We start from the raw sequence: 22,947 nt of genomic DNA on the forward strand, positions 1-22,947 counted from the left end.
CTGCAGAAAATCCTGGCGATTGACAGACTGTGCGGACAAGACTGCAAACTCCGGTTTACTTTTATCAGGGCTGTTTACAGTAGATGTGCAAAGGATATGACCTTCAGTATGGTTAGGATCGGACCATTTATTTCCAGCTTAGTAATAAACTGCCTTGACTGTAATTATCCATATTATTTTAACATTTACTCAACATTTACTCAAGTTTTAGTCAAGTAGTAATAATATTTAAAGTAGCACTCCCATATCTTTTTTTTTTTTTCTTTGACCTTTCTTACCAGTTACTGTTTGTGAGTTATAACCTCCCTTCTGATCCTCAGCTTTTTCATGTGACCAGCACTCTGGTCTCCAACTGACACAGAACGGGAAGTCACTTACTTCTCTATTCATTCCTATAAGACTGACATTGAGGCTCCAATAGGAATACATAGAGAAACAGACTTCCTGTCCACACATAAGATGCTGTGTTATTTGCAAAGTCTGATTGCTGGTCACATGACACAGCTGAGGATCAGAAGGGAGGGAATAGCTCACAAATACAGTCACTGGTAAGAAGATTACCTTCACTACAGTTTATATCCTGTACCTTTCTAACAGGTCGGAGAATAAAACATTTAGTGGGAGTGCTTCTTTAATGTACTGCATGTGGATATAGAAATGAACAAATCACTTTCATATGTAGCAATGATAAAGAAAGGATCCCGTATTGTTATTCATAGAGGTGTTCAGCGCGACGATAAAGTTTATGGAAAAAGTTGACATGTCAATAGAAAGACAGTGAACTAGAAACATCAACAGAGGAAATTTGAAATCTCAATTGTCACGCAGTGTTTATATTTGTCAAAATGGTGGGGAAGCGGTAGTAGTAGGTTTTTTGTTCTTATTGTAGATTTATGCTTACATATCCTATCTCTCACTGTCTGCATTGTTTCCCCTATGTACAACAAACCACAGGGGCATTTTATCAAATAGATAAGATTTGTGGACTCACATGTGAAGAAGCCTTCTATCTTGAAGGCTTGTCCCGTGTGGGGATGATAAAATTCAGGGCCTTTAACCATATGTGAACATTGAAAACAATGGAGGCACGGAAAGGTGTCTTTTTTTCATTCTTCTCAATGTACTTGGTCTCAATGTTTCCTTCTTACTTCCAAAATTGGCATGTACCAATTTATCCCTAAAGCTGGGGTTCTTTTTATTGCAAATCAATGGAGGCTTTGGTCAGTATATGCCAATGTCTTCTGACCATTTTATCGAAACCCGCATTGCAGGGATGAAATTTATGTATAAATGTTATTCTCTGCTGTTTGTCCTTTGCAGCGACATGAGATTGTAGATCTGACTTTGCCTTGTCCAAAATGGATTTGGGACAGGCCCTCTCAATAAATCTCTCAGTCATCTCCTCTAATCTGAGGTCCTGTCTTATTGGGTCAGAGACTATACCTTTAATTCTCTGGAATGGGGATTTTGGTATCGCTCTCTTAAGCGAAGGGGGGTGAGTACTAGTATAAAAGAGAATACTGTTCCTGTCCGTCTCCTTTCTAAACAGATCACTTGAAAGACGACCATGTCTGGTGTTTAGAAAACTTACCATCTGCTTATCAAAAGTGATGGTAAATTTAAGACCTTCACATTCTGTATTCAAATGGTCAAAAAAGTAAAGAAGGGACTCCTGTGGCCCGGCCCACACGCAAAAAATGTCATCAATAAATCTCTTCCACACCAGGACATTTTTCTGATATGGCTCAGTGTTATATACATGTGACTCCTCAAAAGATGACATAAATGCGTTAGCGTAGGGCGGGGCCACATTCGAACCCATCGCGGTCCTGCGCCGAGTATCCTTAAACACGAAATAATTCTCAAACAAAACCAAATGCAGCATTTGTAGAAAACATTCTTGTTGTATGCCTGAATAGTCACTAGTTCGCAATAAATCAGCCCCCCTCATGTTCTATCGACGTATAGAGACTCACAATGTCTATGGTTACCAACCAGCTTTCAGGAGGGATAGAGTGAAGATCCGCTATTGGTCTCAAGAAATGTGATGTATCCAATAAGAAGGATCGCGTGTTCTTAATTAATGGTGTCAATATATTTTCCAAGACAACTGACAAGGGGGACAGTATTGAGTCCACTGAGGCCACAATCCGGCGACCAGGGGGGTACAATAGTGTTTTGTGCACTTTTGGAAGTACGTATAATACCGGAGTAACAGGTGATTGATTAATCAGGAAGTTCTGCATCTGATCGTCAATGACACCCATATTACCCTAATGATTCACCATTTTTACAATCTTTTTTTTTTAATGGAAAAATAGGATCCCTCTGTAGGATCTCATAGGTTTCAGTGTCCGATAGCTGACACATCACTTCCCGCATATATTTATTCCTTTCTATAACCACTATGGAACCCCCTTTTCCGCAGGTTTTAAAATCAAAGATTTATCCTCCATCAATGCTCTAATGGCTCCTCTCTGTTGAGCAGTTATATTATGGGACATCTGCAATTCAGCTTTCTTAATAGAATACATCAGTTTCTCAGCTTCCTTAGAAACAAATTGTCTATATGTCTCCACCGGATGGTATGTTCTCGGTGGCATAAAAGTATTCTTCATCCTTAAACCTAAGTCTGTTAGATTCAATTGACCTTTTACCATGTCTTCTCTCGTATTAGCTGATGCATTAATTATCCCTACTTTGGGCTCAGAGAAAGCCTTGAGTCTAACTTTACCAAAGAACTGTTGCAGATCAATATCTAGTTGGAAGCTATTAAAGTTGGTGGTTGGGCTGAAAGTCAAACCCTTCTGTAGTGTCCTCATCTGATCAGGGTCAAGGTTCTTGGAGGATAGGCTTATAACCAATGATTTGCTCATACCTGGGAGCGGGTCTGCACCGCCTGGCTCGGTCCCATCACAGCTGTGCCGCCGGTGTTTACGGCCCGCCCTACGCCTCCTCCTTGCGGGCGCCAGTTCGGAAAAAGGGACGGGATTCTTGTGAGCCAGCTGATTCGCTCCCAGAGCTGGAGGAATAAGATATCGGCTTTGTAAATATTCTGTATCCAGGGAGCGTTTGGGCCGAGGCGTCCTGCCATCTGTATACCCTGTTAAGGATATAATCCTCGTTGTCCTGCAAGAACTTGGTTCTTTTCTTTTCCTCAGTATCTTTTTTTGTATGTGGCAATATGAGCATCCAGTGTTTCTTTCAATTTATTAAACTCCTCAGTCGTTAATGAGTCTTGCAACTGTCTTTCTGTACTTGATATCTGTTCTTAAAAGGGGTTCTGCAGTTTGTTTAAACTGATGATCTATCCTCTGGATAGATCATCAGCATCTGATCAGTGGGGGTCCGACACCCGGGACCCCTGCCGATCAGCTGCTTGAGAAGGCAGCGGCGCTCCAGGAGCACCGCGGCCTTCTCACTGTTTACCGCTGGCTCAGTGACGTCACGAATAGTATCAACTGGCCTGGGCGGGGCTAAGCTCCATTCAGCGCCGCTGCCTTCTCAAACAGCTGATCGGTGGGGGTCCCGGGTGTCGGACCCCCGCTGGTCAGATTCTGATGATCTATCCAGAGGATAGATCATCAGTTTAAACAAACTGCAAAACCCCTTTAATCTCCTGACTTCTGAATCCTCTCTATTGTTAATAGCATCAAGTCTCTTGAACATTTATTTTTAAAAAAATTCTAAATCGCTACGATATTGAAAAAAAGTCGGACGTAAATGGACCCGCAAACCTCTTGGGATCCTGTTCAATTTGCAATACTCCGCTGGCGTGCAGTTTATAGGAGAGACTAAAACCTCCTGCAGATCAAAACGCGTCAGGTTGATCCTGTATTTGTTATATTTTTCCTTGATGGATTCTTTTAATTTTTTTCCGATAAATAAAGACTCCAAGTTTTTTGAATGCTGAACTTCCTTACATCCGTGTATTCAGCTGTGGGTGAGCTGGGAATTTACTTTGCCACTGGCCTTTCTGTCCACATTTAGGAATCTGCAACTTTTATCCACCATAAAAGAGGCTAAAATGCAATGATTACATCCCCCCTATGTCTACATGAATAGCTTTGAGAATTTTTCTATTAAGGGTACATTCATACTACTTTTGCTGCATATTTTTGGTTTATACCCTGAGAAATCTTATCTATAGGCCCCTATTCATCCGAGACTATCTATATCTATCGATCTATCTATCTATCTATCTATCTATCTATCTATCTATCTATCAATCTAATATATCTATCTAATATATCTATCTAATATATCTATCTAATATATCTATCTAATATAGGTATACAGTACATTAGGAAGTATCTCTGGCATTCGCTGTGATCGCAGTTTGAAGGCCACCCTAACCTTCACTTAGGTCATGTTGTCTTCTCTAGTCACGTCCAGGATAGCCGCTTAGCGTTATCTGTAGATTTAAATGATAAAATGATGATGCATTTTAATTTGTATTCGTTATTTTTATGGTTTCAGCGACTGTTCGGTCTTCTTTTTTTTTCTGCTTCACTTTTCACTCTGTTTTGCTTTGATTTTTGCAGGATTCAGCTCATTAGGAAAAGATTCTGGAGATGACAAATCTGATGAAGAAACAGAAGGGGCACACTCAGAAGATGAAATGTATGCACACAAGGGGCTGCGCCGATCACAGAGCATGAGATCTGTAAAGGTCGTTAAAGGCCGTAAAGAGGTATTTGCTGCTTTTTCTTTTTGTATACATTAACAAACAGAGCTGGTTTATTTTGGCAGCAGTTCATACTGAGCAGCACAATACAGCCCCACAGTTTGTATGTGTTTTATTAAACTCTAGATGAACTGTGCCTCGCCACCCCCCTCCATATGTTCTGAGGGGATAGTGTTCCCTGCCAGATAGCAGAGGCAGTGATGATTCACAGTAATACAGTTACAGTACGCTGTTAAGTGTCAGATTAACACTATTGCGTTGCCTTTTCAGGGGAGTTTTCTGGCAAGCTAAAGTTGTAACTGCACGTAATTAATTTTTTATGTGACCCAATTGTTGATTTTTTTTAAAAGTAAAAATCCAAACTAGGCACAACTTGCAAGATCTAGATATAGAGATACGTAAAAACCTCTGCCATATCTATGATGGCACAGTATATAGTACCGCTATCCTATGTTTGCCCCACTTAAAAACTTATAGATGCCAAATAATTCGTACCATCAGTTTGATAAATTCAATATCGTTTTACCATCATTGCAACACTTTTAGTAGTTAGTGCAAATTATTATTTTTTTGCTCAAATGGTTACTTAGTAAGTTTCAGTCTACAATCATCATTTCTTCATTTTGTTTTCACAACCACCATGCTGCTGCCTCTGACACTGACAGAAGGCACAGGGAGGGCAGAGAGCCGTCAGGAATAGGATTAGTGCTCTGACAGATTAATGTCAGGTATGTAGGTGAAAAACCTGCACACTGTGTACAGACGCAAAATGGTAGGACATTTTTAATAATAATTTAGAAAGTTGCTTATTTTGGCATTTAGTAAGCAAACGACCAATTAAAAAACGGAGCAAAGCTTTTATTCCCATCCATAATTAAAGGCAACCTGTTAACTCCAGCAAACCCTAAGGGTCAATTCACACGTCCGCAAAATGGGTCCGCATCCATTCCGCATTATGTGGAACCGGTGCGGACCCATTCATTTTCAATGGAGCCGGAATGTGCTGTCCGCATCTGCGGATCTGCACTTCCGTTCCGCAAAAAAATAGAACATGTCTTATTCTTGTCCGCAATTACGGACAAGAAAAGGCATTTTCTATGAGAGTGCCGGCTCTGTGCAGTCCGCAAAATGCGGAACGCACATACGGACGTGTGAATGGACCCCCAATAAGTACAGTAATATATGTATAGGACACCTGCCGCTGACTCTGGATCAGTAATTGGTATGTCAATACGCATCCCTGTTCCCCTGCTAGGCGCCCACAAACCAGCCATGGACTGTATTAAGAGGACTCCTGTGCATACTCACATAGTGGAGAGGACTCCTGTGCATACTCATAGGGGAGAGGACTCCTGTGCATACTCATAGTAAGGAGGACTCCTGTGCATACTCACATAGTGGAGAGGACTCCTGTGCATACTCACATAGTGGAGAGGACTCCTGTGCATACTCACATAGTGGAGAGGACTCCTGTGCATACTCACATAGTGGAGACGACTCCTGTGCATACTCACATAGTGGAGAGGACTCCTGTGCATACTCACATAGTGGAGAGGACTCCTGTGCATACTCACATAGTGGAGACGACTCCTGTGCATACTCACATAGTGGAGAGGACTCCTGTGCATACTAATAGTAAGGAGGACTCCTGTGCATACTCACATAGTGGAGAGGACTCCTGTGCATACTCACATAGTGGAGAGGACTCCTGTGCATACTCACATAGTGGAGAGGACTGCTGTGCATACTCACATAGTGGAAAGGACTCCTGTGCATACTCACATAGTGAAGAGGACTCCTGTGCATACTCACATAGTGGAGAGGACTCCAGGAGAAGTCCTGTCTATGCATTCCACAGCTGGTTTGTGGACACATAGCGGTGGAATTGGGGTGAACATCAACATACAAATTACTGATCTGGAGTCACAGAGAGGTTGTTCTGTGCATGTATTATTGTACTTAAAGGGGTTGTCTCACTTCAGCAAATAGCATTTATCAGATAGAGAAAGTTAATACAAGGCACTTACTAATTACTAATCCTGTGCTGGTTGGATTCATTTTTCCATCACATTATACACCGCTTGTTTCCAAGGTTACGACCACCCTGCAATCCATCAGCGGTGGTCATGCTTGGACAGTATAGAAAAAAGCACTAGCCTATGTGAGCTCCCATTTTCCCAGCCACTAGAGAGGCTGGCACTTTTTCCTATAGTGTGCAAGCACGGCCACTGCTGATGGATTGCAGGGTGGTCGTAACCATAGAAACGAGCAGTGTATAATGTGATGGCAAAATGAATTCACCCAGCAAAGGAGGCAATATGGACAATCACAATACATTAGTAAGTGCCTTGTATTAACTTCCTCTACTTGATAAATGCCACTTGCTGAAGTGAGACAACTCCTATAATAGAGTTTGCGCGGGGGGGGGGGGGGGCGGGATAGATTCCCTTTAAACAAATCTCACAAGGCCTAATTTGACCAGTCTATGGGAAACCCTGCTGTCATTGCTCATATGAGATTTACAATATGTAACTGTAAGAGCAATGTAGATGACTCTTTCCTTTTCTTAAATAAAGGGGGGGGGGCCCTCATGCTTCCGATGCAGCAGGGATTGCAAGAATAATCAAATGTCACACTGAGTATAGGACATCTTTTATTTTTTGGATAGCTTGAAAGGTTATCTCTCATAAGACAACTTCTTTCCACAATTAGGAGCTTCCTCTCTCGTGGTGTTCAGTTTGATGTGGTCACCTATTACATGATGGCTGACGTGTACAACTATATACACTGCTCAAAAAAATAAAGGGAACACTTAAACAACACAATGTAACTCCAAGTCAATCACACTTCTGTGAAATCAAACTGTCCACTTAGGAAGCAACACTGAGTGACAATCAATTTCACATGCTGTTGTCCAAATGGGATAGACAACAGGTGGAAATTATAGGCAATTAGCAAGACACCCCCAATAAAGGAGTGGTTCTGCAGGTGGTGAACACAGACCACTTCTCAGTTCCTATGCTTCCTGGCTGATGTTTTGGTCACTTTTGAATGCTGGCGGTGCTTTCACTCTAGTGGTAGCATGAGACGGAGTCTACAACCCACACAAGTGGCTCAGGTAGTGCAGCTTATCCAGGATGGCACATCAATGCGAGCTGTGGCAAGAAGGTTTGCTGTGTCTGTCAGCGTAGTGTCCAGAGCATGGAGGCGCTACCAGGAGACAGGCCAGTACACCAAGAGACGTGGAGGAGGCCGTAGGAAGGCAACAACCCAGCAGCAGGACCCCTACCTCCGCCTTTGTGCAAGGAGGAACAGGAGGAGCACTGCCAGAGCCCTGCAAAATGACCTCCAGCAGGCCACAAATGTGCATGTGTCTGCTCAAACGGTCAGAAACAGACTCCATAAGGGTGATATGAGGGCCCAACGTCCACAGGTGGGGGTTGTGCTAACAGCCCAACACCGTGCAGGACGTTTGGCATTTGCCAGAGAACACCAAGATTGGCAAATTCGCCACTGGCGCCCTGTGCTCTTCACAGATGAAAGCAGGTTCACACTGAGCACATGTAACAGGCGTGACAGAGTCTGGAGACGCCGTGGAGAACGTTCTGCTGCCTGCAACATCCTCTAGCATGACCGGTTTGGCATTGCTTCAGTAATGGTGTGGGGTGGCATTTCTTTGGAGGGCCGCACAGCCCTCCATGTGCTCGCCAGAGGTAGCTTGACTGCCATTAGGTCCCGAGATGAGATCCTCAGACCCCTTGTGAGACCATATGCTGGTGCGGTTGGCCCTGGGTTCCTCCTAATGCAAGACAATGCTAGACCTCATGTGGCTGGAGTGTGTCAGCAGTTCCTGCAAGACGAAGGCATTGATGCTATGGACTGGCCCGCCCGTTCCCCAGACCTGAATCCAATTGAGCACATCTGGGACATCATGTCTTGCTCTATCCACCAACGTCACGTTGCACCACAGACTGTCCAGGAGTTGGCAGATGCTTTAGTCCAGGTCTGGGAGGAGATCCGTCCGCCACCTCATCAGGAGCATGCACAGGCATTGTAGGGAGGTCATACAGGCACAGGGAGGCCACACACACTACTGAGCCTCATTTTGACTTGTTTTAAGGACATTACATCAAAGTTGGATCAGCCTGTAGTGTGTTTTTCCACTTTAATTTTGAGTGTGACTCCAAATCCAGACCTCCATGGGTTGAAAAATTTGATTTCCATTTTTTTATTTCTGTGTGATTTTGTTGTCAGCACATTCATCTATGTAAAGAACAAAGTATTTCAGAAGAATATTTAATTAACTCAGATCTAGGATGTGTTATTTTTGTGTTCCCTTTATTTTTTTGAGCAGTGTATATGGCTGTCACACTATTTCTCTTGGCTTCAACAGATGATCCCTGGGGGTTTAAGAAGATTGATCCCCTGCAATCAGCAGATCTCTGTCAAAAGAGTTTTTTTTTGCTTTCTCAAAAATAAGGTTTCATTTTGGTCACTCTGATTTCATTTTGGAATCAAAAAGCTACACCCACGTTCACACCGTACAACCAAAACACTGCTGATGGAGAGATGTGTGACCGGTCCCATCTATCAGTGGCCTCCATTCACTTACAATGTGGATGGACAGCACATGCGCTAGTTCCCCTGTCCATCTGTAGGGTAAGTGAATGGAAGCCACGGATGGAGAGGGCTGGTCACATAACCGTTCATCAGCAGCCATTTTGAGACCATAGCACCAGCAAGCGTGTAGGAGGGCCTGCTAATAACATGAATTTGCCATATTATACCATTGGACATCGGCGCAGATGATTTAATAATGCTTATTGCTAGTTGCATGTTTGTGCTGTTCCCAGCACATGTGTAGCTAGTTATATATAGTGGCTAACCCCTTTAATGCTTAAAGGGGTTATCCGAGTTAACTTAACCTTATCTTTATGGCTTTATTTCTCCTATACCTTAGTTTTCCTAAATCACTTTATCTTGTGCCGTTTCTCTGCTACACTAAACAGTCATGTGACCGCCCACGTCATCAGCTGTGACGTTCCGTTGACATGGAGCTCTCTGCTTGTCGGAGTGACTAAGCCATGTCAACGGAACGTCATCAGCCTTGGCCACGCCCCCACCTCTCTGCATTACAGTCCGTGCGGCTGTGAGTTGATCGCGCATGCGCGCTCCTCACTTGTGCCGCGGCTACCTCCAACTTTCTAACTGCGGCTAATAGCTCAACCCCTCCCACAAATATTCATGAGGGAGAGATGAGTCATTGTTGTTACTGCTGCATGTAAACACAGCAATAACAGAACCTGGAAAAGGTGTAAGGATCGTTCTTTTTTCAAAAAATCAAGCTTGACTAATGTATATGTATATCCTGATTAATTTTGTTTGGTTTTATTTTTTTTCCCATAACTCGGATAACCCCTTTAAGCGGTTGTCTCACTTCAGCAAATGGCCTTTATCTTGTAGAGAAAGTTAATGCTAATGTATTGTGATTGTCCATATTGCTTCCTTTACTAGCTTGAATACTTTTTCCATCACATTATACACTGCACCGTTTCCATGGTTACGACCACCCTGCAATCCAGCAGCAGTGGCCGTGCTTGTACACTATAGGAAAAAGCACTGGTCTCTCTGGTGGCGGGGACAGTGGGAGCGCACATAAGCTTTTCCTTTAATGATAGTGTGCAAGCACGACCACTGCTGCTGGATTGCAAGGTGGTCGTAACCATGGAAACGAGCAGTGTATAATGTGATGGAAAAATGAATCAAGCCATTAAGGAGGCAATATGAACAATCACATTACATTAGTAAGTGGCTTGTATTAACTTTCTCTACGTAATAAATGCTATTTGCTAAAGCAAGACAACCCCTTTAAAGTGATTTTCTAGGTCCTTTGGATAGGATAGGACATGAATGGTGGGGTCCAGCCCGGCGACCTCTGCCAATCAGTAGAATGAAAAACTCATCTGCTTCATTACATTGTTTCCATCCGCATATTGGTACGGATTTAGTATTGTACACAATTCTGGCTCTGATTGAGGCGCACATGCCTTACACCACATTTATTTTTGTTTAAGAATTTTTTTCTGAAAAGTCTGTTAATGGAGAGTGGTTTAGCACCAGAATTTTGACGCAAAATAAGCTAATAGTTGATATAAGCTTAGACTAGACAGGCTAAAGGTGTGCCGGATTTATCATCCAGCATCAGGCACTGTGATAAATTGGAGCATCTTTGGACTGTCTAGTCTGTTTACCCTGAATATATCTTAGTAAATCTGCCCGATTGTTTCACTGCCTGATGCCGTGGCCAATTCCCTTTAACTTGAGTGGGACTGAGCAGCAGTACAAGACATCCAACTGTATGGATGAGCGATTGCAACTACAGATAGGCTATCAGTTTGTAAAGTGTTTTATATATATATTTTTTTGTTGAAACTTTTTTTAATATACTTCATTAAGTGAATTTGTATATTTGTATGGGGAAAAAATGGCTCTGAAATGTCCGCCAGCAGTGCTCTCTAAATGAGCGTTGCTAAGGAATATCCATCTTCACAACGCAGTGCTGACTGAAGACGCTGGGCTCACTGCCTCCTGACTATAGATATATATATATACACACACACACATTGTGCCCTGTCTTCCTGCTATTTTTACACTGTCAGTGTGGCGAGCGCTGACAGTGTATGATCCTTCTGTATCCTCGGCAAGGCCACCGGGAGATGCAGGAAATCGGGCTGTCAGAGCTCGCTATAGTCAGTAAGTATAGAGGCAGGGAGAAACTGTTCTACTCTATGTAGGGACAGTAATATATACTATATTATATATATATATATATATAATATATATATATATATATATATATATATATAGGAAAAGAAATCAGGGCAGCACTCCTGGTGGTCGGGTGTGGGTGCCAGCGGCGATAAACACCTTACCAAGGTGTACAATGTAGAATAAAGAAAGACACCGCAGCACATCCGTTTGGTGAAAAAAGTGGGACCCTTTATTCACCTGTGCGACGTTTCGGTCCGCTTACTGGGACCATTCTCAAGCAATACAGCATTGTGGGAACTGTGAGCATTTTATGCAGTCATAGTCAATTAACATACACAAGTGGCAATCGATAAAAAATACAAAATACAGAAGATATAGTAAATATCAGAAAAATACAAATGTGACAGGCCCGGAAGGTAGTTAAACTCAAAGCCGTAGTCGGCGTACATAAGGCTTCCAGGTATACATACTAGTCATAAATACAGTAAAAATACAAAAGTGGCAATTAATAGTGAATCATTATCACCTGTGAATATGTGATGTTGACAGGACCGAACATGGAGTGGGGCGTGCTCGATGGTGGGAGGATGAACTGTAGCGTGATGCGCAGCATGGAAGTGGCCTCCCGGAACTGCTACTGCGCATGTCCGTGACGTCACTGTAGGTCAAACACATGATCACCTAGTGAAGCGTCACGTGACGCGGCAACGTAACATAACAATGCCGTAAGTAAAGGTAAAACCAACAACAAAACAAGAAATTCTGTGGCAGTACACGGATAGAACACCCAGGGTATGTGGTCGGGCGACATGCCATCTTGCGATGCGCTGTCGTACGGCGTCAACGGGCACAGAAAAGGGGGAAGGTGAAACAGCGGCAGCCATCACCCTCCCACTATGCTCGTCACAGTTAACCCCTTATCGGGTGGGAATCCTGCACAGTAACTTTCTAAGTATGCAAGTGACAATAGTAAATATAGCTGTAATTAACAGTATAATAAGCAGTAATCCAGGAATAAGCCACACATGTTTAAAGTAAGCATCACGCCTCCCGCTGAGCTAAGCCCATCCAGCAATAGGTCCTGAAAAGTGAAACAATAAAAAAATATATTATCCAAATATATTCATTAAAAACAAGAAAACAGTTTTTTCAACACTTAAGCCGACAAGGACAAAGCCAAAGGGAATCATATGAAAAGCCATGGCCTGTATTCTACATTCAAGCCCATCGGACGAATGGATTGTAGCTTAAAAATCCATTCGGACTCGCGTTTTTTGAGCATTTTGATACGGTCACCACCAGTCCGCGGTAACGGAACATGATCCAGGATCATAAACTTGAGATCTCCTTCAACATGTTCCATGGCCGCGAAGTGTTGTGAGACAGGCAGGTCTTTACGTTTTTTCCGTATGGAAAATCGATGTTGATTGAACCGGGACTTGAAATCACATGTGGTTTCACCCACGTATAATAATTTACAGCGGCACCATAAAACATAAATCACAAAACTAGAGTCACAGGTCAAATAAAATTTAAGGGGGTAAGAGATCCCAGTTTGTGGGTGGATAAATTCCCGTCCCTTCACCATGTATTTACAGTTTACACAGTGAAGGCACGGGTAACTTCCAGTTTTTTTAGGGGCCAAAAGTAGTTGACGTGTACTTTTTTGTGAGCATATATCATTTTTGACTAATCTGTCTTTTATGTTACGAGCTCTTTTGTAAGAAGTGAGTGGTCTATTGCAGAATTCAGGAATGTTTTTATGCTCAGTTTTGAGAATTGACCAGTGTTTGTTAATTATTTTATTGACATGTGAGCTTGCTTCACAGAAGGTAGAAATAAAAGGTATTCTTTGAGAATACTCACGTTGAGTGCCTTGAAGCAATTCGCTTCTCTCTTTTAGATTACTCCGTTTGCGTTGTTGCTGCAATATAGCAGCTGGGTATTGTCTCTGTCTAAAGTTTTGTGTCATAGTCTCCAGAGTAGCATCGAGCACAGAGGTATCACTGACTATACGTTTAGCCCTGATAAACTGGCTGTAGGGTAATGACCGCACCATCATCCGAGGATGAGCACTGTCAAACCTCAAGATGGTATTCCGGTCAGTGGGTTTCGTGTAAACCTCTGTGCTCAATGCCCCCCCAGCACTGCGTACGTTTACATCCAAAAAATGTAACATAGTGGTTGAAAATTCCAAGGTAAATTGTATGTCTGGAATCAGGCTGTTCAAATAATTGTGAAATAAATGTAACTCGGAGGCAGTACCTGTCCAAATAACAAAAATATCGTCTATGTATCTCCACCACCTCAGCACATGGCTGAAGTGGTGGGACACATAGACATGTTGTTCCTCCAAATGGGAGACGACCATGTTGGCGTAAGTGGGGGCCACATTCGTCCCCATGGCCGTCCCTCTGATTTGCATATAATAGTCATCCCCAAAAAGGAAATAGTTATTATATAAAATCATGCGCAATAAAGCCAGAAAAAAAGTACGTGCCTCAATGATGTAATCAGATTTAGCTAAAGCAGATTCCACAGTTGCCAACCCTATATCATGCTGTATAGAAGTGTACAGACTGACGATGTCGAAGGAGGCCAATATGGCGTCCTCCGGCATCGTCACGTCTGCTAACTTAGACAAAAAGTCAGTGGTGTCACTTAGATAAGATTTTGAGTTGACCACATAAGTCTGCAGAATCTTATCTAAAAAAATGGAGGCATTACTGAGTAAAGCGCCACGGCCAGAAACTATAGGTCGGCCGGGCGGACACTGTAAATTTTTGTGGATTTTTGGCAATAAATAAAATAAAGGGGTGACAGGGTGTTCAATCAGTAAAAACTCACTTAGTTGCTCATCAATGAGACCAATTTGTGCATAGGTGTTAACAAGTGACTTGAATTCACGTTGTATGTCAAATCTGGGATCCCTTTGGAGTTTTACATAAACTTCAGAGTCAGATAATTGGCGGACTGCCTCTGTCAAATACATAGCAGTATCCATGACCACTACCGCACCACCCTTGTCAGCAGACTTGATGGTGAGGGAGTGGTCATGGATTAACTGTTCAAGTGCCTCTAATTCCTGTTTAGAAATGTTGGGGTGCTGGATGTGATCCAAGAGTCCAGAGTGTTTGAGCTCCTGTATGTCACCCAGCACCGCGTCTGAAAACACGTCAAACGCCTTGGAAGATATTTGGGGGGAAAAATCCCTCTTGACCCTCAATCCCCAATCAGATAAACGTAATTCATGCAAGGGTAAAGTGGTAGCACTATGTACATCCTGAAAATGGATTTTTAGTTTAATTAATCTAAAGAAATACAATAAATCGGCTTCCAACTCATACCAATTAATACCACTCGCCGGACAGAAACTCAGACCCTTTTCAAGTAACTGCTTTTGTACCGGTGTCAATATGTGAGAAGATATATTTACCACCGTCAAGCATTGGTCTTTCTCAGCATCTTTTGACTCCTTGTTTTTACGGTATCGATTTCTGTTTCGACCACCCCTTCTAGTGGCTTTTTTCCGTGTGCAGGTAGAGGCCCTAAAAAAGTGGCTGAATTGCCAGTGTTGGAATCATCCCGCTTTTTTATTTTTTTCTGACTCTGATTTGGGTTTGTTCGGTTGCTTTCGTTCCAATTATAGACATGGCCCGTAGTATAGTCCATTGTGTCCCTTTGCCATTTTCCTCGCTTGGTTTCTTGAATGTCACTCTTAAGTTTATTCAGGTGGGGTTGAAACTTGTTATAGTAGTCATCAAAGTCCTGTGGGGACAAGATGGCCCTTAGTGCGGCCTCATCCTCGGTCTTGTTGGCTGCTGTAGAGAATAAATCTTTACGCATGAATTCAATGTTAAGCAGCATTAAATCCAGGGAATATTTATTGGAAATTTGTTCATATTTGGAGCGAAATTCTAGATCATTGGAATACATGGAGGATCTAGGTTGTACACGCATCCCCCTAGGTACACGGTTGGTTTTGACATATTCCACTAAAGTGGTGGAATGTAATTCCAGGGTAAGACATTTTCTAGAATCACGCTCATACCTCTTTTTGATGTCAAGCAGCGAGGGAACCGAGAGAAAGTCCACATTGCCTCCACATGCTCCCACGATTCAGTCCTTGTCGGCTTCCGTGTATGAAAAAGTGGCCGGTGAAGGCTGATTTAACAGCGGATCCATGGATGCACGTTTAGGTAGATGGTGTTTGCTTTCAATGTGAAACGGTGGGTGCTCGCTCCTGTGGTATTATGCAGGAAAAGAAATCAGGGCAGCACTCCTGGTGGTCGGGTGTGGGTGCCAGCGTGTAGAATAAAGAAAGACACCGCAGCACATCCGTTTGGTGAAAAAAGTGGAACCCTTTATTCACCTGTGCGACGTTTCGGTCCGCTTACTGGGACCATTCTCAAGCAATACAGCATTGTGGGAACTGTGAGCATTTTATGCAGTCATAGTCAATTAACATACACAAGTGGCAATCGATAAAAAATACAAAATACAGAAGATATAGTAAATATCAGAAAAATACAAATGTGACAGGCCCGGAAGGTAGTTAAACTCAAAGCCGTAGTCGGCTTCCAGGTATACATACTAGTCATAAATACAGTAAAAATACAAAAGTGGCAATTAATAGTGAATCATTATCACCTGTGAATATGTGATGTTGACAGGACCGAACATGGAGTGGGGCGTGCTCGATGGTGGGAGGATGAACTGTAGCGTGATGCGCCGCATGGAAGTGGCGTCCCGGAACTGCTACTGCGCATGTCCGTGACGTCACTGTAGGTCAAACACATGATCACCTAGTGAAGCGTCACGTGACGCGGCAACGTAACATAACAATGCCGTAAGTAAAGGTAAAACCAACAACAAAACAAGAAATTCTGTGGCAGTACACGGATAGAACACCCAGGGTATGTGGTCGGGCGACATGCCATCTTGCGATGCGCTGTCGTCCGGCGTCAACGGGCAATTTACCTTGGAATTTTCAACCACTATGTTACATTTTTTGGATGTAAACGTACGCAGTGCTGGGGGGGCATTGAGCACAGAGGTTTACACGAAACCCACTGACCGGAATACCATCTTGAGGTTTGACAGTGCTCATCCTCGGATGATGGTGCGGTCATTACCCTACAGCCAGTTTATCAGGGCTAAACGTATAGTCAGTGATACCTCTGTGCTCGATGCTACTCTGGAGACTATGACACAAAACTTTAGACAGAGACAATACCCAGCTGCTATATTGCAGCAACAACGCAAACGGAGTAATCTAAAAGAGAGAAGCGAATTGCTTCAAGGCACTCAACGTGAGTATGGGATTATAGATCATACAAAACCCGCATCCAAACACCTTATCAATACAACTAAATAAATAAATAAGACACGTGGACACCTTTATATGGTGGAAGATTTTGGCCACGACCAGCTTTATTAAAGAACAGCTTAAACCAGATAAACATTAAACCATGTACCAATATAACCTTTATAACCACATAACGGTCCAGCCATAAGCTCGGACCATCCAGCTTAATACCATAGTTTAGACCAGCCATAAGCTCGGCCTAAATACCCAAATAACTAGTCCGCTCACCATTCCAGTGAGCGACTTTACCCCTCCTTCTAATAAAGCAGTCGTGACGATATAGCAAAATTGGGCGGGCGGGCGGGTGCAGCTCCAGACTTGCGGTTTGGCTGACAGCTGGATCACTGACAGCCACCGCAATATATACATAGAGAGACCCCATCCCCATGAATCAACAACCAATGCCCTAACTGTTGCTGGGCATCAACAATTAATCTGCCCAGCAACCATCATCTATAGGTGCCCTAACTAGCCAATCCACCTCCCCCAGTAACACTGGCTAAATTTAGCCACCCTGGCCACCACTTTTGGCGGGAAAATCTCCCGCCAAAACCTCACCTAATGACCTTGCCATGATCATAATCCCATGCGGATCCTTCCATATTAAATTCCAGGATCCTATCATGGGATTATAGATCATACAAAACCCGCATCCAAACACCTTATCAATACAACTAAATAAATAAATAAGACACGTGGACACCTTTATATGGTGGAAGATTTTGGCCACGACCAGCTTTATTAAAGAACAGCTTAAACCAGATAAACATTAAACCATGTACCAATATAACCTTTATAACCACATAACGGTCCAGCCATAAGCTCGGACCATCCAGCTTAATACCATAGTTTAGACCAGCCATAAGCTCGGCCTAAATACCCAAATAACTAGTCCGCTCACCATTCCAGTGAGCGACTTTACCCACCGGACCAGACCGACTAAGCAGGAGGCATGGGCCCCCCCCCACCCATAGCTGCTTCTATCATAGCCTGAAAGCCCAAATTAAAAATGTCAAGACCAATGACCGATAGATGAACACCATCAGAGAAATACAGGCCGGGCAAACCTCCCTCCAAGTCCACGTGTCGATATGAGAAACCCCAAACCAAGGGCATAAATTTTGCCATGACTCTGTTGATGCGAATCCTAATCCTGTCCAGATATTTCAGATTCGCACAAGACAGCCATACTAGCCGCGGAACCATCTCTGAAAAAACTAAACGTGACACTGGAAACAATCGCCGCATCCGAACCAAAGTACGCTTCATGCTGAAAGCTAACTCCATGGTCCCAAGCTTCCCCACGTCATTGCCACCAGCATGAAGAATAATAACATCAGGGTCCGGATACAACGAACACATTTCCAAAATTACATCAATAATACCCTCCCAGCGCAGTCCTCTGACACCATTCCAATGGACTCTAACATCATCTGTAGACCAAGACAAGTTATCACCGTACGACCTTCCTGAAGCTCTTCGCTGGGCCCAGTGAACGAAAGAATGGCCGACGATCCATACGGTGATGCCTTGGAAACCTAAGAAGACAAACAACATTAGAGGGCATCGGGAAACGGACGAACATACATCTTAAAGCGATTGGAGGACCATCTCCCAATCCTCTTAATCACAGAAGCGCCCAAACCAAATTGAGCTGCCGTGGATGCGGCCCCGATCCTAAAGGAATGAGATGTAAACCGAAAATCTTCCAACCCCAATACAGTAAGACACTTACACAAAACCCTCCGAAACTGGAACTGTGTTAAAGGGGAAAAATCCTGATGAACAAAAAACAAAGAACCACCGACTGGTCTGCACTCCCAAAAACGCATTAGCATACTCACCGGGCAGAGATCACCTGACCTGACCCTACCCACCCGAATCCAAGAACCTTGTCCAGACTGATCCGTCTTAGTAGTAGGAAGGAAAAATAAAACATAGTTAGCATGAACGTGCACATTAGCTAGCAACAACCCTAAGCCAGACCTGCCGCTCTTTGGCAACAGCTCGCTTATCCTAAAAGCCCCAAAAAACATGCACAAAAATACAGTAGAAAAAAGCAGGGACTCATAATCACTGATACAAACCACAGCTGTAGCTTCACACAAAGCAACCAATAAATCAGGGGAGATAGGACACCTGCTGTCAGAAGAACAATTACCCTTCTTATAACCCTTCAACATCTGCTTCACCATAAAAAATTCCAGAAAAGAAGGGACCCCCAGAATCCTAAGAAAAAATGAAACACCTGACAAGATCCTAACTACCGTGGCATGAGCTAACCTAATCCTAAAGAGAGACAGACAAAATGCTAACGCTGAAACCTCATTACTCACAAAGGGAGACCCACCTCTACCTTCCACAAAACGACACCAACGACTCCACGAACGGACATAGTCTGACCACGTCGCTGGGGCTACTGACGACTGAAGATACGACATCCCTAGGACCAGATCAGACTCCACAGATGTGGAGGGCACACTTCCCCTTCCAAATCGGCCCCTGCCGCCAACGAGCGAAATCTCTGAAACTGAAACCGAGACAAAGCATCAGCAATAGAATTATCTATACCTGGAATATGACGCGCCTTTATCCAAATATTCAACTGCAAACAAAGCAGAACCAAATGGCGTAACAGCTTTACCACTAACGGACACTTTGAGGACAAGCAATTAACCGCAAACAACACCCCTTTATTATCTGTGTGTAGAAAGATCCTTTTATTAGCAAAAAAAACTACCCCATAAAACCAGAGCCACAATAACAGGGAACAATTCCAAAACCACTATATTCTTTGTTACCCCATTATCCACCCAAGATGAATGCCACGCAGCCGCGCACCAGTGCCCATTCCAGAAGGCGCCAAAACCAGAGGCCCCTGCTGCATCCGTGAATAGCTCCAAAGAGGGGGCAAACACAAACTGATCCTGCCAAAAAGAACGACCATTATAATTCCTAAAAAATTCCAACCAAATTACCAAATCATCCTTACTATCCCTACACAACCGAACATGAAAAACCGGATTCCGAATGCCTGCAATTAAAGCCGCTAGTCGACGACAAAAAACCCGACCCATCGGCATGACTCTAGATGCGAAAGCCAAAAGACCCAATAATGACTGAATCTCCTTGACCGTAGCTTTTCTCCTACTCAACAGATCTGAAATCACAGAACAAATTCTAAATACCTTCTCCTGGGGAAGACGAAACTCACCCTTCACTGAATCAATAGTAATACCTAAATACTCTAAACAATTAACAGGATAAACAGTCTTCTCCGCAGACAAAGGCACACCAAACTCCGAACAAACCTGAAAAAACGAACCCAACAAATCAGAACAAACTGGGGAATCAACTGGACCTATAAACAAAAAATCATCTAGATAATGCGTCACAGCGCCTTTAATACACTGAACAGACACAACCCATTCAATAAAAGAGGAAAAAGCTTCAAAATAAAAACAAGACACAGAACAACCCATAGGTAAACATCTATCAAAATAAAACAAACCCTGAAACTGAAAACCCAGAGAATTAAAACAAGACGGGTGAACAGGTAATAAGCGAAAAGCCGACTGAATGTCGGCCTTTGCCATTAAAGCGCCCTGACCGAACGAGCGGACCATATCCACTGCAGCGTCAAAGGTTGCATACTTAACGGAACACAAGGCCTTATCGATCTCATCATTTAAAGATGCCCCATAAGGGAAAGATAAATGATGAATCAAGCGAAAGGCACTCGGTTCCTTCTTAGGTACAATACCCAAAGGTGAGAGACAAAAATTAACAAAAGGAGGGGAAGAGAAAGGACCTGAAATCCTATCCGCCTCCAGCTCCTTCATCAATTTCGCACGCACCACAGACGGGAAATGGTTAACTGAAGATAGGTTATTAACCCATTCACAACCAGAACCTGAAAATGAAGGCAAAATAAAACCTACAGAAAAACCCTTAAGAAGTAACTCCGCCATCATGCGATTTGGATACTGCTCTAACCACGGACCCATGCTCGCTACCCTTACTGGCGTCCAGGCTCTTTGAAACATATTCCCTTGCGGATGGCTGAGAGATTTGCTTTCTTGAAGCAACGCACCATGGGGTGGCTGCCTCCGCAAAATGTACACTCATGCCGATATCTGCATGAGGAAGGCCATCGACACTGCGACTCATTGAACGCAAAGCAAGTGCCCTTCCTTAAAGCAGACGGCTGAGAAACAGTTGAGGACGGCTGCTGCCTAGGAGCGGAAAAGGACGTGCGATGCGGCACCAACAAATTGAGCCACAAACCCACATCCTTTGCCCCCCAACGCATACCAGGGTATACTGACAATTTTTGCCTAACACCCTCATCATAAGAAAACCACCCAACACCTCCAAAACTTTTATAAGCTTCTAAAACATTGTCTAAATGTTGAAATAATCCAGAACACTTTTGAGGAAATTTCTCCCCAATAACACTACAAAAAATACAATACGCCTGCAACCAATTGTTGAATGACCGAGGAATCGGACGACGCCGATCCTCCTCAGTCTTCTCATCACGCTTATCCAATTTAATTACAAAATCCTTAGACGCAGGCAAAAGAGATAAAATATCAACAAATTCATTACGCCAAATTTTTTCTTTAACAGAGACAGGCAAATGAAAACCTAAGGGGGACATCTCACAAGGGAGAGCCTCCTTATAACAGGTCTCCGCTACCCCCTTCCGCTTACAAAATAACGGAAGAGGGAGGGAACCTTCGCTGTCAGAATTTTGCTCATCCCTCTGCCCGACCGACCGCCAAGCAGACGTAACATCATCCGCAACGGCAGACGGAACGGCAGATAGAGGGACAGCGGGGATAATAGCTTGAAGAGAGGAGAGGACAGAGGACAAGGAGGTAAGTACCGGAGCCAAGCCACCAAGGCACTCACCATCAGACGAAGCCTCAGTCCTGCGAGGAGGGGAAAGCGATGACACTCCTGGTGGCAAAGAGGTATCTTCCTGGCGCGCATCCGCCCCGCGGCTCAACACCGGAGTGGAGCCGCAGAGCTGGACGCTGCACCTGCTGTCCGCGAGTCCTGGACCTCTTCCCACTTCTGCGACGAAAAGAAGAAGTTCCTTGAACGTCCACCAGAGGGCACCCAGGAAGCAAATGACCGCCGGAACCATCAGTCCCATCAAAGTTCCCGGGGGACACAGAAGGCTGCTGCACCACCGGAAGTGACATCACGCCCGCGCCGCTACTTCCGGGTCCGGACTCCGATGCCTGCCGCTTCTCTGGACGCCGCCGCTCAGCAGAGGACCTAGATGGAGAAGGTGAAAAACGGGCGCGCTGCCTCCTCTCACGCTGAGAAGAGCGCAGCGCAGGCAAGACAGCAGCAGGGTCCACAGGCTCCGGTCCATCACCGCAAGAGGCTCCTCCAGCTCCAGGCAACTCCGGGAAGGCAGGCGACAGGTCCGACAGGCACGCTTCAAACCAGGCAGACGCTCCTTCCTCCACAGCACGGCTCCGCAGGGCAGCGATGAAACCATCCATCAGGTACGGCTGGCAGGAACACAGGAAGCAGGCGAATCCTCACAGGGGCAGACAGGCAGAGTGCAGCTCCAGACTTGCGGTTTGGCTGACAGCTGGATCACTGACAGCCACCGCAATATATACATAGAGAGACCCCATCCCCATGAATCAACAACCAATGCCCTAACTGTTGCTGGGCATCAACAATTAATCTGCCCAGCAACCATCATCTATAGGTGCCCTAACTAGCCAATCCACCTCCCCCAGTAACACTGGCTAAATTTAGCCACCCTGGCCACCACTTTTGGCGGGAAAATCTCCCGCCAAAACCTCACCTAATGACCTTGCCATGATCATAATCCCATGCGGATCCTTCCATATTAAATTCCAGGATCCTATCATTCTCAAAGAATACCTTTTATTTCTACCTTCTGTGAAGCAAGCTCACATGTCAATAAAATAATTAACAAACACTGGTCAATTCTCAAAACTGAGCATAAAAACATTCCTGAATTCTGCAATAGACCACTCACTTCTTACAAAAGAGCTCGTAACATAAAAGACAGATTAGTCAAAAATGATATAGGCTCACAAAAAAGTACACGTCAACTACTTTTGGC

The 22,947-nt window shown here is 44.0% G+C and overlaps 1 protein-coding gene across 1 annotated transcript in view; it reads left to right on the top strand.

Moving 5' to 3' along the window:
- The window catches only part of REEP3 (receptor accessory protein 3), a 189,120-nt gene that overhangs the window by 159,643 nt on the left and 6,530 nt on the right, over nucleotides 1-22,947 (top strand). The window contains exon 7 of the mRNA XM_040438869.1: nucleotides 4,545-4,693. Coding sequence (XP_040294803.1) covers nucleotides 4,545-4,693 — 149 coding nt within the window. The remainder of the gene's footprint in view (nucleotides 1-4,544; nucleotides 4,694-22,947) is intronic.

Source organism: Bufo bufo, chromosome 6, assembly GCF_905171765.1.
Source record: "Bufo bufo chromosome 6, aBufBuf1.1, whole genome shotgun sequence".
NCBI lineage: Eukaryota > Metazoa > Chordata > Amphibia > Anura > Bufonidae > Bufo > Bufo bufo.